Source organism: Neovison vison, chromosome 4, assembly GCF_020171115.1.
Source record: "Neovison vison isolate M4711 chromosome 4, ASM_NN_V1, whole genome shotgun sequence".
In the NCBI taxonomy this organism is placed as follows: domain Eukaryota; kingdom Metazoa; phylum Chordata; class Mammalia; order Carnivora; family Mustelidae; genus Neogale; species Neogale vison.
Genome location: NC_058094.1, coordinates 222,961,099 through 222,974,126, shown reverse-complemented (window position 1 = coordinate 222,974,126; position 13,028 = coordinate 222,961,099). Strand labels below are relative to the sequence as shown.

At 37.2% G+C, this 13,028-nt stretch overlaps 1 protein-coding gene across 1 annotated transcript in view; it reads right to left on the bottom strand.

The window, feature by feature from the left end:
• Positions 1-13,028, bottom strand: part of CNTNAP2 (contactin associated protein 2) — a 1,943,304-nt gene that overhangs the window by 1,299,956 nt on the left and 630,320 nt on the right. Inside the window, exon 3 of the mRNA XM_044246794.1 lies at positions 10,905-11,098. Within this exon, the coding sequence (XP_044102729.1) occupies positions 10,905-11,098 (194 nt within the window). The remainder of the gene's footprint in view (positions 1-10,904; positions 11,099-13,028) is intronic.

Sequence of the window (13,028 nt, the reverse complement as noted above, 5' to 3'; positions counted from 1 at the left end):
TCCCTCTCTCTCTCTGCCTGCCTCTCCATCTACTTGTGATTTCTCTCTGTCAGATAAATAAATAAAATCTTTAAAAAAAAAAAAAAGATTCTATCAGTTCTTTCTCAAAGTCAACATTGACTAAATTAGTTACTTGGAAAAATTGGCCATGTAAGTGACAAACTGTACAGACAACTTCAGGGTCACCAGGCGCACACGTATAGTGAGATCTGCCCAACATGACCAGGCTTTACTTACAGCCATTGTCCTCATAACTTGATTTTAGAGTTTTTGAGGATAGGCTCATTGAGACTACTCACTTGAGGTCTTTAAACTGCTTTTAATACAGTGTTCTATAATTATTAATGATAATAGTAATAACAATACTGATAAGCAATTAGGAGGGAATGAGATGTGAGGAAGGTAAGAGGAGCCTATATATATGGTGCACTGTTCCAAGTAATTTGATTAATTCATCCAACTCACAAAACCCCCACAAGATAGATACTGTTTTACCCCCTTTACAGCTAAGGCAACTAAGGTCTATGAATGGTTGATGAACATGGTTAAACATTCACTGTTACTAAGTGTTGGGAACAAAGCATTTGAAGCCCAGCCCCAGAGCCTGTGCTATCTTGTTCTAGAAATCTTGTGTCTACAGTCAAATTGTTTTCATTTAGCCAAAATAAGCAAGTGGTTATTATAATAAGGATGCTTCTTGACAAACCAAAAATAGGCATTTGGTTCCCTATTGAGTACTGGGGTCAGTGTAACTGGATTTGTAGCTCAAATGTAAGTAATATCACGTCTCTTAACTTCAGTGCATTTATCTCCAGAATGAGGTACTTCAGCTCAATTGTACACTCGGAAGCATCTATTATGTGCTTGGCAGTGAACTCCGCATTAGGAGTATTACAGAGATGGGCCCTAGAAGACACCAATGCTCTTTCAACATTGGATAGTTACATGATATAACTTCAACATTACTGATCTAATTCTTTAGATTTCCAAATTTTAAAGAAAGGTCAGATTTTTACTTGTTTGTGATAAGAAAATTGGGAAAGATATGAAGACATATAGTGTCTTGCTATCCATTCCTATCTGTTTCTGTAGAAGATTCATCTGCTTCTCTTGTCCATATCACCAGTTCCTTACCTTCTTAGGAACCCAAGAAGCCTTGGTTGACCATGACCCTCAACCACTCTGAATGAGGCGTGTTTGTGCGTGTGTGCACCTGTGTGTGTTTCTAGGACAACCTGGGCAAGCCTCTTTCCATTAGGACACCTATAGTCATAAAATAAAATTATAAATCTATATACTTAGCACAACCTCTAGATTTTTCACCCCTAGAAGGCAGTGACTGTATCTGGTTTCTCTCCAACCCTCAGTAAACAGTAGGTGCTCAGTAAGTGCCTTTTCATCAAAGCTTATGCTCTTTTCATGGTAAGTCTGCCTGCAATTTGCACTGCAAATTCTTTTTTTTTTTAATAATTTAATTTTTTTCAGTGTTCCACACTTCATGTTGATGCACCACACCCAGTGCTCTGTGCAATTCGTGCCCTCCTTAATACCTACCACCAGGCTCACCCAACCTCCCCCCCCCACCCTCCTGCACTGCAAATTCTAATTCTAATTCTGCCTTCTGGTTTGGAGACTCGGGGGCCAACTCTAAATCTTCTTCCTCTCTAAGAGCTCCTCAAAAATGAAAAACAACATACTCTTTCTTTAACACATACATGCATCACCTGTGAATATTGTTAAAAGGCATATTCTGATTTTAAAGAGACGGGGTGGCTCCCTGAGGGTCTGCATTTCTAACAAGGTCCCAGGTGATGCTGTTGCTGCTGATCCAGATGTACCTCAGGAACTGGGATCCGGAGGGGTCGCTCACTCTGCCTTTCTTTCTTTTTTTTTTTTTTTTCCCAATTTATTTATTTTCAGAAAAACAGTATTCATTATTTTTTCACCACACCCAGTGCTCCATGCAAGCTGTGCCCTCTATAATACCCACCACCTGGTACCCCAACCTCCCACCCCCCCGCCACTTCAAACCCCTCAGATTGTTTTTCAGAGTCCATAGTCTCTCATGGTTCATCTCCCCTTCCAATTTACCCAAAAGCACATACCCTCCCCAATGTCCATAACCCTACCCCTTTTCTCCCAACCCCCCTCCCCCCAGCAACCCATCAAAAGAAACGAAATCTTGCCATTTGCGACAAACATGGATGGAACTAGAGCGTATCATGCTTAGCGAAATAAGTCTGACTGCCTTTCTTTCCACTTCCATGGCTAAGCAGCATAATCTGTTTTAGCTAATATTTACAAGCTGTTTTGTAATCTGTGTATCTTACTCTTTTGAGTTACCCGAAGAAGATGTGGAGGAGGGCTGCCAACAAAAACGGGTTATTTTCCTGGATTTCCAAAGTTAATAAATGTGAATTTATTAAACTAAGTCTAATGAAAGCATCGTGGTCATATTTTCACTGATGTTTAATAAAGAAACCTATCTGAAAGAACTGCCCAGGGGTGTCTGGGTGTCTCAGTCGGTTAGAACTCTGCCTTTGGCTCAGGTCTTGATTCTGGGGTCCTGGATCGAGCCCCATGGCAGGCTCCCTGCTCAGCGGGGAGTCTGCATCTCCCTCTCCCTCTGCCCCTCCCCCAGCTCATGCTCGCTCTTTCTCTCTCTCAAATAAATAAATAAAATCTTGAAAAAAAAAAAAGAACTGCCCAGACACAATTTGTACTGCGATGCATGAGACACCACGTGACAACTAATAGGATCATGATTCAAATGGCATAAATTAAATTAGCATCCTCAGTTATACTTAAAAATGAGTTATTAGTCATTTCAGGCTGAGAAGCACAGATGTAATACAATACACATGCCAATATGTTAATACAGAAAAGCTGTTATATAGTGAAAGTAACAGGCTATTTTGAATTTTCAAGGACAGATCCAATCCAATATTATAGCAATGCATCTGGAAGCCACAAATTTATATAATATAATGATAATTGAGTGGTTAATATGTGCCAGGCATCGTCCAAAGCTCTTCACATGGCTGTTAATTTAATACCAATAATCTCTATTGAGGTAAAAGAAGTAAGTAGTAGTAGTAGCTATATTGTAGAGGTGAGGAGATTTAAATACAGAAAGGCCAAGAAATCTCCACAGTCACACAAGTGTCTGTGAAAAGTGGTCCAATTCCAGAGCACACCAGTGAGCTGCTACTTTCTCTGCCTCTCAGGGTCCTGCAGCCGTACAGGAGCAGGATTTATGACGTGTCCTTTCCCTCATAGAGACATACTGTTATTCCTTTAACTTCCTCTAAGCAGAGAAGAGACACTCATCACAAGTCACATTAGCCATCATTATCATTCTAGATATTTTCAGGTAACTATCTTCAAACACTTTCTATAAATTTGCATTCACCTGGACTCAGTTAGCCTGATGTCACCTGAAGCCCACCTTGGTCTAATAGGAAAAATAGTATCTCCATTATTTGAGTCCAGAGCAAAATAAAACAGCCAGTGACATCTTTCTTTTCTTTTCTTTTCTTTTTTTAAATTTTATTTATTTGACAGAGAGAGAGACCACAAGAAGGCAGAGAGGCAGGGGAGGGGTAGGGAAGAGAAGCAGACTCCCTACGGAGCAGAAAGCCTGATGGAGGGCTCTAACCCAGGACCCTGAGATCATGACCCGAGCCAAAGGCAGAAGCTTAACCCACTGAGCCACTCAGGCGCCCCCATCTGGTGATATCTTGATGCTTAATGAAAACACTTCCTCTTTCAGATTGGTCTTCAAACAATCCAATATCCTTTTAAAAATTCAGAACAATGACTATATATATCCTATCTTAGCTCATATATGAAAAATACACTACACTGTGAAGAATCATATACTGCTGAAAGTCAGAAGCCATAGCATATAAGATCATATCATTTTCCTTTACCTAACAGTGTATGTCACTATTATTAATAACGTCTTACTTTTACCTTCCAGATTTTTGGAAAAAAAAAAAAAATGAAACACATAGCCACATTGGCTAGAATGGTTCTTACATATGTGTATATGTGTAGAATATTGAATGGCTCACAAATTGATGCAGGACAAAATCCTACGACCTCTTAAAATGAAAATTTCACAATACAAATGTGTATTTAGAAAGGTGATCAAAATTCACTCCTAGAGGCATTATAGTATATGCAAAAGGATCTGGAATATCCACTCAACTTATTAAAATTCATGAGACCTTAAAAATATCGCCCAGCCTAAGAGGGGTGTAAACAGAAAAATGTATTTCACAGAAATAAGAAGCTTATTCTAAATTCACCTGGAAATCATTTTTTTTCTCTACAAATCCTAAAGATGTTTATCCCATTTATATCGAGAGTCATTTTAGAAATGGTTTAATGCAGATTATTCTGATGTGCCTTATTTCTCAATAAGTTATCCATAAAATTGTTTTGAATGTGCCTTTCCCCAAATAAGTGATTGCAGCCACAATTCATGTGCATACTTAAACAAATTAGGGAAATTCCCTTCTATTGGCAAAAACTTACTGCATTGACATCCTACCTGAAGACAGGAATGTTACCAACTGATAAAAGACAACCTGAGCAAGCCAACAGGATGGTTATCTTCCTCAGTTTCAAAGGCAGGGAAAAATTCTAGATTTGTTTGAAAAAATCTAAGAATATTATTGAACTGTGAAATAGTTATGTTTTACATTTATAACTGGAACAGATTTTGAAGTGATTTGGAAAATTAGTGCAACCACTACAACAAATGGTTGAAAAGATAGGACAGAATAACCCATTCATTTTTTAAGCAATCTCCCCTTTCATGGCTCATTGGACACATGGCCATCATTATGGTAACAAATAATTTGTTACAAGCACTGCAAAGGCACTTGGCACAGAGCTAGGACTACTAGCCACGCTTTACGTGCCAGCTTGCACCGCACTGTCTATAAACGGCCACTCCATTTGTTGATGGGAAGATACGCCAGAGGTCTGTCCACATTCCTCTTCCCACGTAAGTCATGTTTTCTTTGCCTAAAGTATTTTCAGATATTTTAAATCATGAATAAGAGGAAACAGAGAGAGAATGCATCTGAGAAGGATAGACGGGGACTAAACTCTCTGAAAATTATCATCACAGACTATTCTCACTGAAAAGAAATACGGCCCTGGTTTTGAATACAAACTAGAATGCTACCAATTTTGCAGAATGCTTCTAATATAGGCTATTGATAACATATGTGTTTCTAAATCTTCATAACTTGCAAAATTTCTTTACTTACATAATCTCATGTAACTCTCCTAAAAGACATTATTCTCATTTCTCAGATTAGGAATGGGAGGTACTAAGTGACTTCCCCAAGTTCATAAACCAAATATATGAACCCAGATACTTGAATTCAGGCCTTTTAATTTTTTTAAAAAATTATTTATTTATTTGACAGAGAGAGAGATCACAAGTAGGCAGAGAGGCAGGCAGAGAGAGAGGGGGAAGCAGGCTCCCCACCGAGCAGAGAGCCCGATGCGGAACTCGATCCCAGGACCCTGAGATCATGACCCGAGCCGAAGGCAGAGGCCCAACCCACTGAGCCACCCAGATGCCCCCGAATTCAGGCCTTTTGAATCTATATCATGGGTTTCACTTACTGAACACCTGGCTGTATGTTAACCTACAAACACATTTTAGGAACTTTTATTATTTAAATACAAGTTGCTAAGATATGTGGTTAAAAAGGAGGTAGAGAAGATAGTCAAGCTATTGATTTGATATTCAGAAAAAAAGAATTTAATACATTTATCTGCTATTATTTGCTTTTCAGCTTTTTTAAATGTTTCAAATTTGTTAGAAAAAATGAAGTTTTCTGTGTGAGTATGTGTATGGAAAAAAGCATGTACGTGACCCAGGTTTTTATGCTATCTAGTAAATTAATATTCTATTTAATATTGTTTAGAGACTATGAACTTATATATTCCTATATTCTATCCTATATTGATAAATATGTAATGGTGTAATTTAAATATTAGAAACATTTCTGTTCTGTGGGATTCTCCAACTAATATATTCAATGGTTACTGATCCCAGTTTGATACTTGCCTACTATGAATGAAAGGGATAAAAACCAATTTAAAAAGTCATTAGGAATATATAAGTATTTGCTCATCATTTAATAAAAAAATTTTAAAAAGAAGAAGGAAACCTACATTTACAGTACAGGTAAATTTGTGGTATGTTCCTATTCTGCAAAACAATAATGGTAGGTAAAGAAGGCATTCACTCTTAATACCTCAAGTGCCTATTTTGGCTCCAAATATCTGCATTCAAAAACCGGTAATTGAATTTCCCAAGCAAAACTAAATGCAGCCTCATGGCAAAAATCTGCTGGAATTCTTATTTAATGTGATGCTGAATGGACCCTCGATAAGAAATGCTCATACAGAATATTACCTCTCTGTCCTACAGATATATTTAGGTAACCAGAAAACAACTCAAGAGCAGTATGCAAATTCGATTTTCTGGACTATGTAAATGCAATGATTTCTCAGGGGTGTAGGCAATTTTACCAATCTGCACAGATTTTTCTTCTTCGTTAGAAAGAAAATTCTGTCAGAAGGAGATGGCGTTGTGGATAAAGTATAAAGAATTCTATTATGCCTCCTATTATCAATGAGGAATGAGAAGGTTTGACTGGTTAAGCACATTTAGCCATCACATCTTTTAGTATGAAATATTCAGTTAAATCATTCTTCAGGAATATTTTCAAGAGCCATTATCATTTCAAAGTCAGATTCTAAAGTCAGATTAATGACTTTAAAAATCTTCTAAAATCCAATTGTCATAATTTCTCATTCACATGCTTTGTTTTTAACTTATTTTAACATTATCCAATGGTCATAAAATAACTCAGAATCTCCATATGGAGATTAATAACAATTTTATAATAAAATTAGTTGTGTTGTCCATCCCTCCTATAATTATAGAAAGAATACCATTGGCATTTGTTAAAAGCTACACTTAAGTGATTGAATTTACATTGCTTTGCCTTCTTTTCAGGTAATCAATCATTTTAGGAATGGGTAGGGTAAACAACTTTGTAACTGTAGCAGCTTAAACATTTTTTGGCTCTCTGAAACTTCCCACCATACAGAGTGCTGTCCATCAAACAGCCATCCGAATCTATGTCAGAAATCTTTTTCTTTTTTTAAATATCTTACCTATTTTTTTTTTTTGAGAGAAAGAAAGAGAGAGAGACAGAGACAAAGACAAAGACAAAGACAGAGAGAGCATGAGCAGGAGAGGGACAGAGGGAGAGGGAGAAGCAGAGTCTTCACTGAGCAGGGAATCCAATGCGGGATTGGACTCCAGGACTCCAGGATCATGACCTGAGCTGAAGGCAGATTCTTAACTAAGCCACTCAGGCGCCCCCAGAAATCTCTTTTACTTAAGTGCAATATACATTACCTTGAACAGTAGTTGGATTAAAAGAAAATTTAGTATTTAATTACATTTTTCACAAACTTATGTCCAAAGTGTATCTTTTGGTCAAGATTTGAAAATGCTAAGTTTTAATCATTTAACACATGTTAAAACAATCTCTAAAGTACTCAAGAATTTTTAGAAAACAGTGAGTTTTATTTTTTTTAGAATATATCAAACCAAGGGACTATTTTTCACATGAATGAGAATTAACCCATTTCTGTCATAGGTTATTAAAGGAATGTAAACATTATGTTGTAGGCTCACTGGCACTTAAAATAAAACATTTCACAGTATGTAGTTTGTATCTCAGACTGGTTTTGATTTCTGAAATTTCATAATTGGTTCACTACAGTTTCTTTTAGAAATAATCATTCACCACATACTTATTTTTAATGAAAAAGATAGGATTTGAAAGGAAAAAAACAAAAGGAACACCAGAATGGAAGAAAACAGTAGAATATACATCCTTAACACCATGGGAAAAGGCAGAGAGCTGTGCCCAGAGATGAAGCCTACCTTCAGTGTGTGTGGTTCTTTCCATCGGGCCGTCCTGTCTCTCTCACGCCATGCCTGGCATTTTATGTAAACCCAGAGAGTCCTAAGTCACCCCGGAAACTTCGACCTTTCTCAGCTCTTTGAACTTATGTCTCTGTATTTAGTCAGAATGAACTATTCCTCACTGCTTAGTATCTGAAAAGTAACTTAAAGCCCAAAGGCCTCTGCATTTTACCAGCTATCTGTATCACTACTTTTGTGCATTGTGATAGGAGAGGATTTGACAACTCTCACTCATACGATGAGAGCCTCACAAAAAAAGAAATGTGGAAGATTTTTTGGAGTCTGGTTTGTAGCCCTCAAATAATATCACCAACATGCTAATCTGCTTTTAAGAGAATTAGAAAATAAGGAATGTTCTACTGGAAGCTTTTGTGATCTGAGCCTTAATTGTCTACTCACAGTTGATTGGTCTATTTGGTCAATCTCTTCCCTCTGCTAAAATTTGAGGAAGGTCTTTTCTAATTTTCTATTATTTGCTTGTGTCTTACAATAAACTTCCTCTATGTTCACCTTACCTTTTACCAAAAAACAAATTAAAATATGGTTCTCCAAGTTGGCTGTACATTACAATGACCTGAGGAACTTTAAAATCCTCATGCTTAGGCTGTACCATAGACCAACTAAACCAAATCTTTGGGGGTAAGACCCAGACATCCATATGTTTTAAAGCTCTCTAGGTTATTCTATTGTATATCCACAGCTGAAAATCACTTTCTTACTAATCGGGCTTGAGACTTTGAATCATCTTAATTGTAAGATGAAGACTTTCCATAAAGAGACATTAAGCCCTCTCCCTACTTCCTACAGCTTATCCATCTCAATATACAACTGCTTTTGTCCTACAATCATGGCTTGATAAAAGTTATTCCTAAAGAACAACTCTGGAGGACTTCTTTAAAAGATCGATTCCTTGCCCAACATAGAGCCCAACACAGGACTTGAACTCATGACCCTCAGATCAAGACCTGATACGAGATCAAGAGACAGATACTTAACCAAATGAGCCACTGAGGTGCCACTGGAGGCCCTTTTATTACCAGAACATTATATCCTGATTTTACAGGACAGTTATGATCAATGGATACTTCTGTAGAAATGATTAACTACCCAAACTAGGAGTTCTAAACTCTGTCAACCCACAAAACTTGAGGATTTTTAAAATATAAATTCTCTAAGAGTGAGCCCTAATCCAGCTGAAAATTCCTAGTGCTCTACCTAATACTGTGAAGGACACAACTTAAAAAGTGAACATCCTCTTACTCCTTCTTCTTTTCTCTTCTTGTTTAAAATTGAGGGCTTTACCTGATTTTGGTTATGGGTGTTTTTCAAAATAATTAAACTAAGGTAGATCCCTCAAAATCTAGTAAACGAATTTATTCAAGCGTGCCAAACCCTTGATGGAATAGACACAACTTTCCAATTTAACAGGAATTTTAAGAGTGAATGGTTTAAACTATTTTTCTCTCAAAATAAAAGAATAAAATGAATACAGATCTGTAATAAAGGTCTAAGCCACTAAAACAATAATTATATATAATATATGATATGGGACATTTCTTTTCTTGTCATATATCACCCCTCCTTCTTCTCTAAATTATATTCTCATAATTTCAATACTTTACCTGAGTTGAAGATCTCTGTCTTCGAAAAAAGTTATCATTATCATTCATCTAATTTCTACTTATATGATTCAGTTTAATTGATCTGGGTGTACCTGGAATCCTTATTCTCTAAAACTTCCTTCGGTTATTGAAACAGATAGCCCAGATTGAGACCCATTGACCTTAACCTGGGATAGAAACTGTAGCCCGAGGAAACTATTTGTTCAGTCAACAAGAATGAATGAATGAGTGAATGAATGGCTTCCTTATGGCTTCGAATATGTAAATATTGACAAGTGCATACACCTCAGAGTGAAGACCAGTAATATTTTAAAATATTTAAAACTGTTTGGGGAGGAGATGTTCAGTGTGGTACCTGATGTGCACCGGAGCTACGGCTGGTCTTCCATTTGGTTTTTCTTTAAAAGAAAACCATTTTTTCTACCTTATTTTTCACTTTATAGATAAATGGTCAGTAGCACAGTGAACAGTACTTCATCTGAACAGTCCTGGATTAAAGTAAAATAAAAAAAATGAACTTGCTTTTGGCAGGAAGTAAAATGTTTCAGAGTACACGGCCCCCTGCCCAGTGCCTGTCAGTTCATCCAAGCCCTGTTGGCAGTAGACCTTTTCACATGTTGTCCTTTAAAGATTCAACTAAATATCTTCAACAGAAACAGTCTGAGGCAAGTTTAAGAGTGAGAGGGAATAAGGAATGAAAACCTAGGTCAGGAATTTTTTTTTCTTTCCATTTCATTAACTCATGGTCCAGTATTTTGGTACAATTTGTACCATTTCAGATCTGTTCTCCAGACAAAAACATATTAACTTGAAATATTGTGTTCAAAGAAATTCTACTATTCTATTATCATTAAATTATTTATCTAACTTTTTTCCCGCAGGTTTCCACAGTTTTATTAGGAAATGTTGTTTTCTGTGAAATATACTAGAAACCAGGGAAAGGGCACATCCACTTTGCAAGATAAGGGTTTTCATTTCTGCCACTTAGGAACGGCAGAGGGTGGGGCAGGGCGCACTGGGATTGAGACCCATTTCCCCACTTTTTGGGCTTCACTCACATTTCTTTTCTCGGTCAGCAAGCACCAGAGGACACAAACACAAAGACAAGAAACAAAAATGGAAGGATCAACCTTCAGGCAGGCCACACCCAACCTTCACCTCCCCAGACTGCGCCAGGACTTGGAGGGGCTGGGGTCACAAATCGGCCACTCAGTTCTGTGTTTGCCTTTCTGACAATGACTCACCCAGATGTTCCCATCCTGGTGATAGGGCTTCCAGTTTCTCCCAGTGTCACTGTACAGCATGCGGTACTGGGTCACCCAGTCTGAGCTGCTGTATCTTCCTTGCGTTGCAACGGAACTGATCTGCTTCCGATTGCCAAAGTCAACCTGAAGCCATTGATAATGGTCACTGTCGGATGGAGACCATCCCCCAGCACCTGAAGAAGGTCGAGGCAAGAGAGGAAAATGGATATTTAGAGTTGAAGCTCTACAATTGACGATGGATTATGCCACATCTTTCAATTGGCCTTAACAGTGCAACATTCTACAGATATATTATGGAATGTCCTTTATAGATGCCACTGGGACTTCAACTAATATTCTTCCAGCTGGGTAACATTGATACTCTAACCTCTTTATAGTGCAATTATGAGCTCATTTTCTCCTGAGCAAATGTCTTCATAATTTCTCAATTAGATCTTATTAGTACATGTCAAAGTCTAATTGGCTGAGGGCTGATCAATTTACCATGAATTCTTCAACTAAAAATCACGGGGAAAAAAGCAACAATTTATTAATTCCTCATGTGAGGTTTTATGTTTGAATAGATTATAAGTGAAACAAAACCCAATTATACACAACTCTAAACTGTCTTTTGTGTTAAAAAGCTCAGAGTTCAAAGAATACTAGTAGTTCTAAAGATGAGGTCTAATCTTACCTTAATCTGCATACTCATACTCATGAGAATGAAGGTGTATGTACTCAGGTAGTATATTTGCTAACACTTAGGGAGGTATATAACCCATGCCTCTTGATAACCACATTTTGAGGAAAACAATTTCAGTAACTAAATGAAATAAAACTTCTTTTGGTAAAATATAAAAATTATTCAATAACAAAAGCAATTAAAAAAATAACATTAACATAGGAAAAAATACTCTTAGTTTATACCACTATATAAAATAACTATGGTTGCATGTAGATATATTACAGAAAATATGGCATAATGTTTAGTGCTAAGGGGAAATATAATTTTTTTGAGTGAGTCTGGTTACCAATGGGAGTGAATGGTCAAAAAGTATTCAAGAAAGTATCCCATATACAGTATATCTATATCTGTATCTATCTATCTATCTATATAGTACTTTGCAAATAAAAAACTTAAGTGACAATAAAATAATTTATTCCATGAGGACTGTGATAATAGAAATCATTTTGCAAATCATCACAGATATATCATTCCTTTAATGATGTTTACATGGCTTGTTTCTACTTTCAGTTATGATAGAACATCTCTTCTGCCATAAAAAAAAATCACAAAATTACAAAATGTATAATTCCTTTGTAGGGGTTAGACAACAGACAATACAGGATCCCTGATCCCAAGAGAAGATGAACACATGAGGGGACCCCTGCCACCTTCCGGACTTTCTGCCTCACTCACTTTCTGGATTATGGCACATGAAAGAGCATCCCAGAGTACAACAGTGTCCTTGAGATGGAGATGTATCAAAATCAAAGCTTCTGAGGAAGCTGGCATTGGTAGGACAAGTGCAGGGGGCAGCTGTCAAGAGGAAGAGCTCTGGAAATCTGCACAGAAGCACCAGTGAGCCTCTAGACTCTAGACTCGGTATGAATCCGAAGCTGTGTATTTGCAGACCAAGACTCCACAAGACCAGGGAAAGGTCATTATGAAATGAACAACCACCAAAGGGAGCCCCGGGCTGGAAGTAATCTAACCTCACACCAGAGAAGATCAAGAGAAGTCCTTGAACAAGGCTAGGCGTTCAGCAGACATCTCAGAAAGATTAGAATAATTTAGTCCTAAACCAAACAAATATCTGAATAAAGATTGGTAACAAGCCTGAAAAACGATCAGTCTGACCAACAATCAAATGAATTCCTTGCTCAGACAAAACTCAACACTTCACTAAGGAAGGCCGTGAAAGTTTAGAAGCTCAAGAACATAGCATCTATAATGTCCAGTATAATTTTTTAAAAAATATTAGACATTTGGGGGAGCAGGCAAAAAATGACCTAAACAAGAAAAAATTCAGTCAACATAAATAGTCTGTAAATAACAGAGATGATGCAATGAACTGACCAGGACTTTAAAACTGAGCTTATAAATTAGTTCCATTCTTTGAG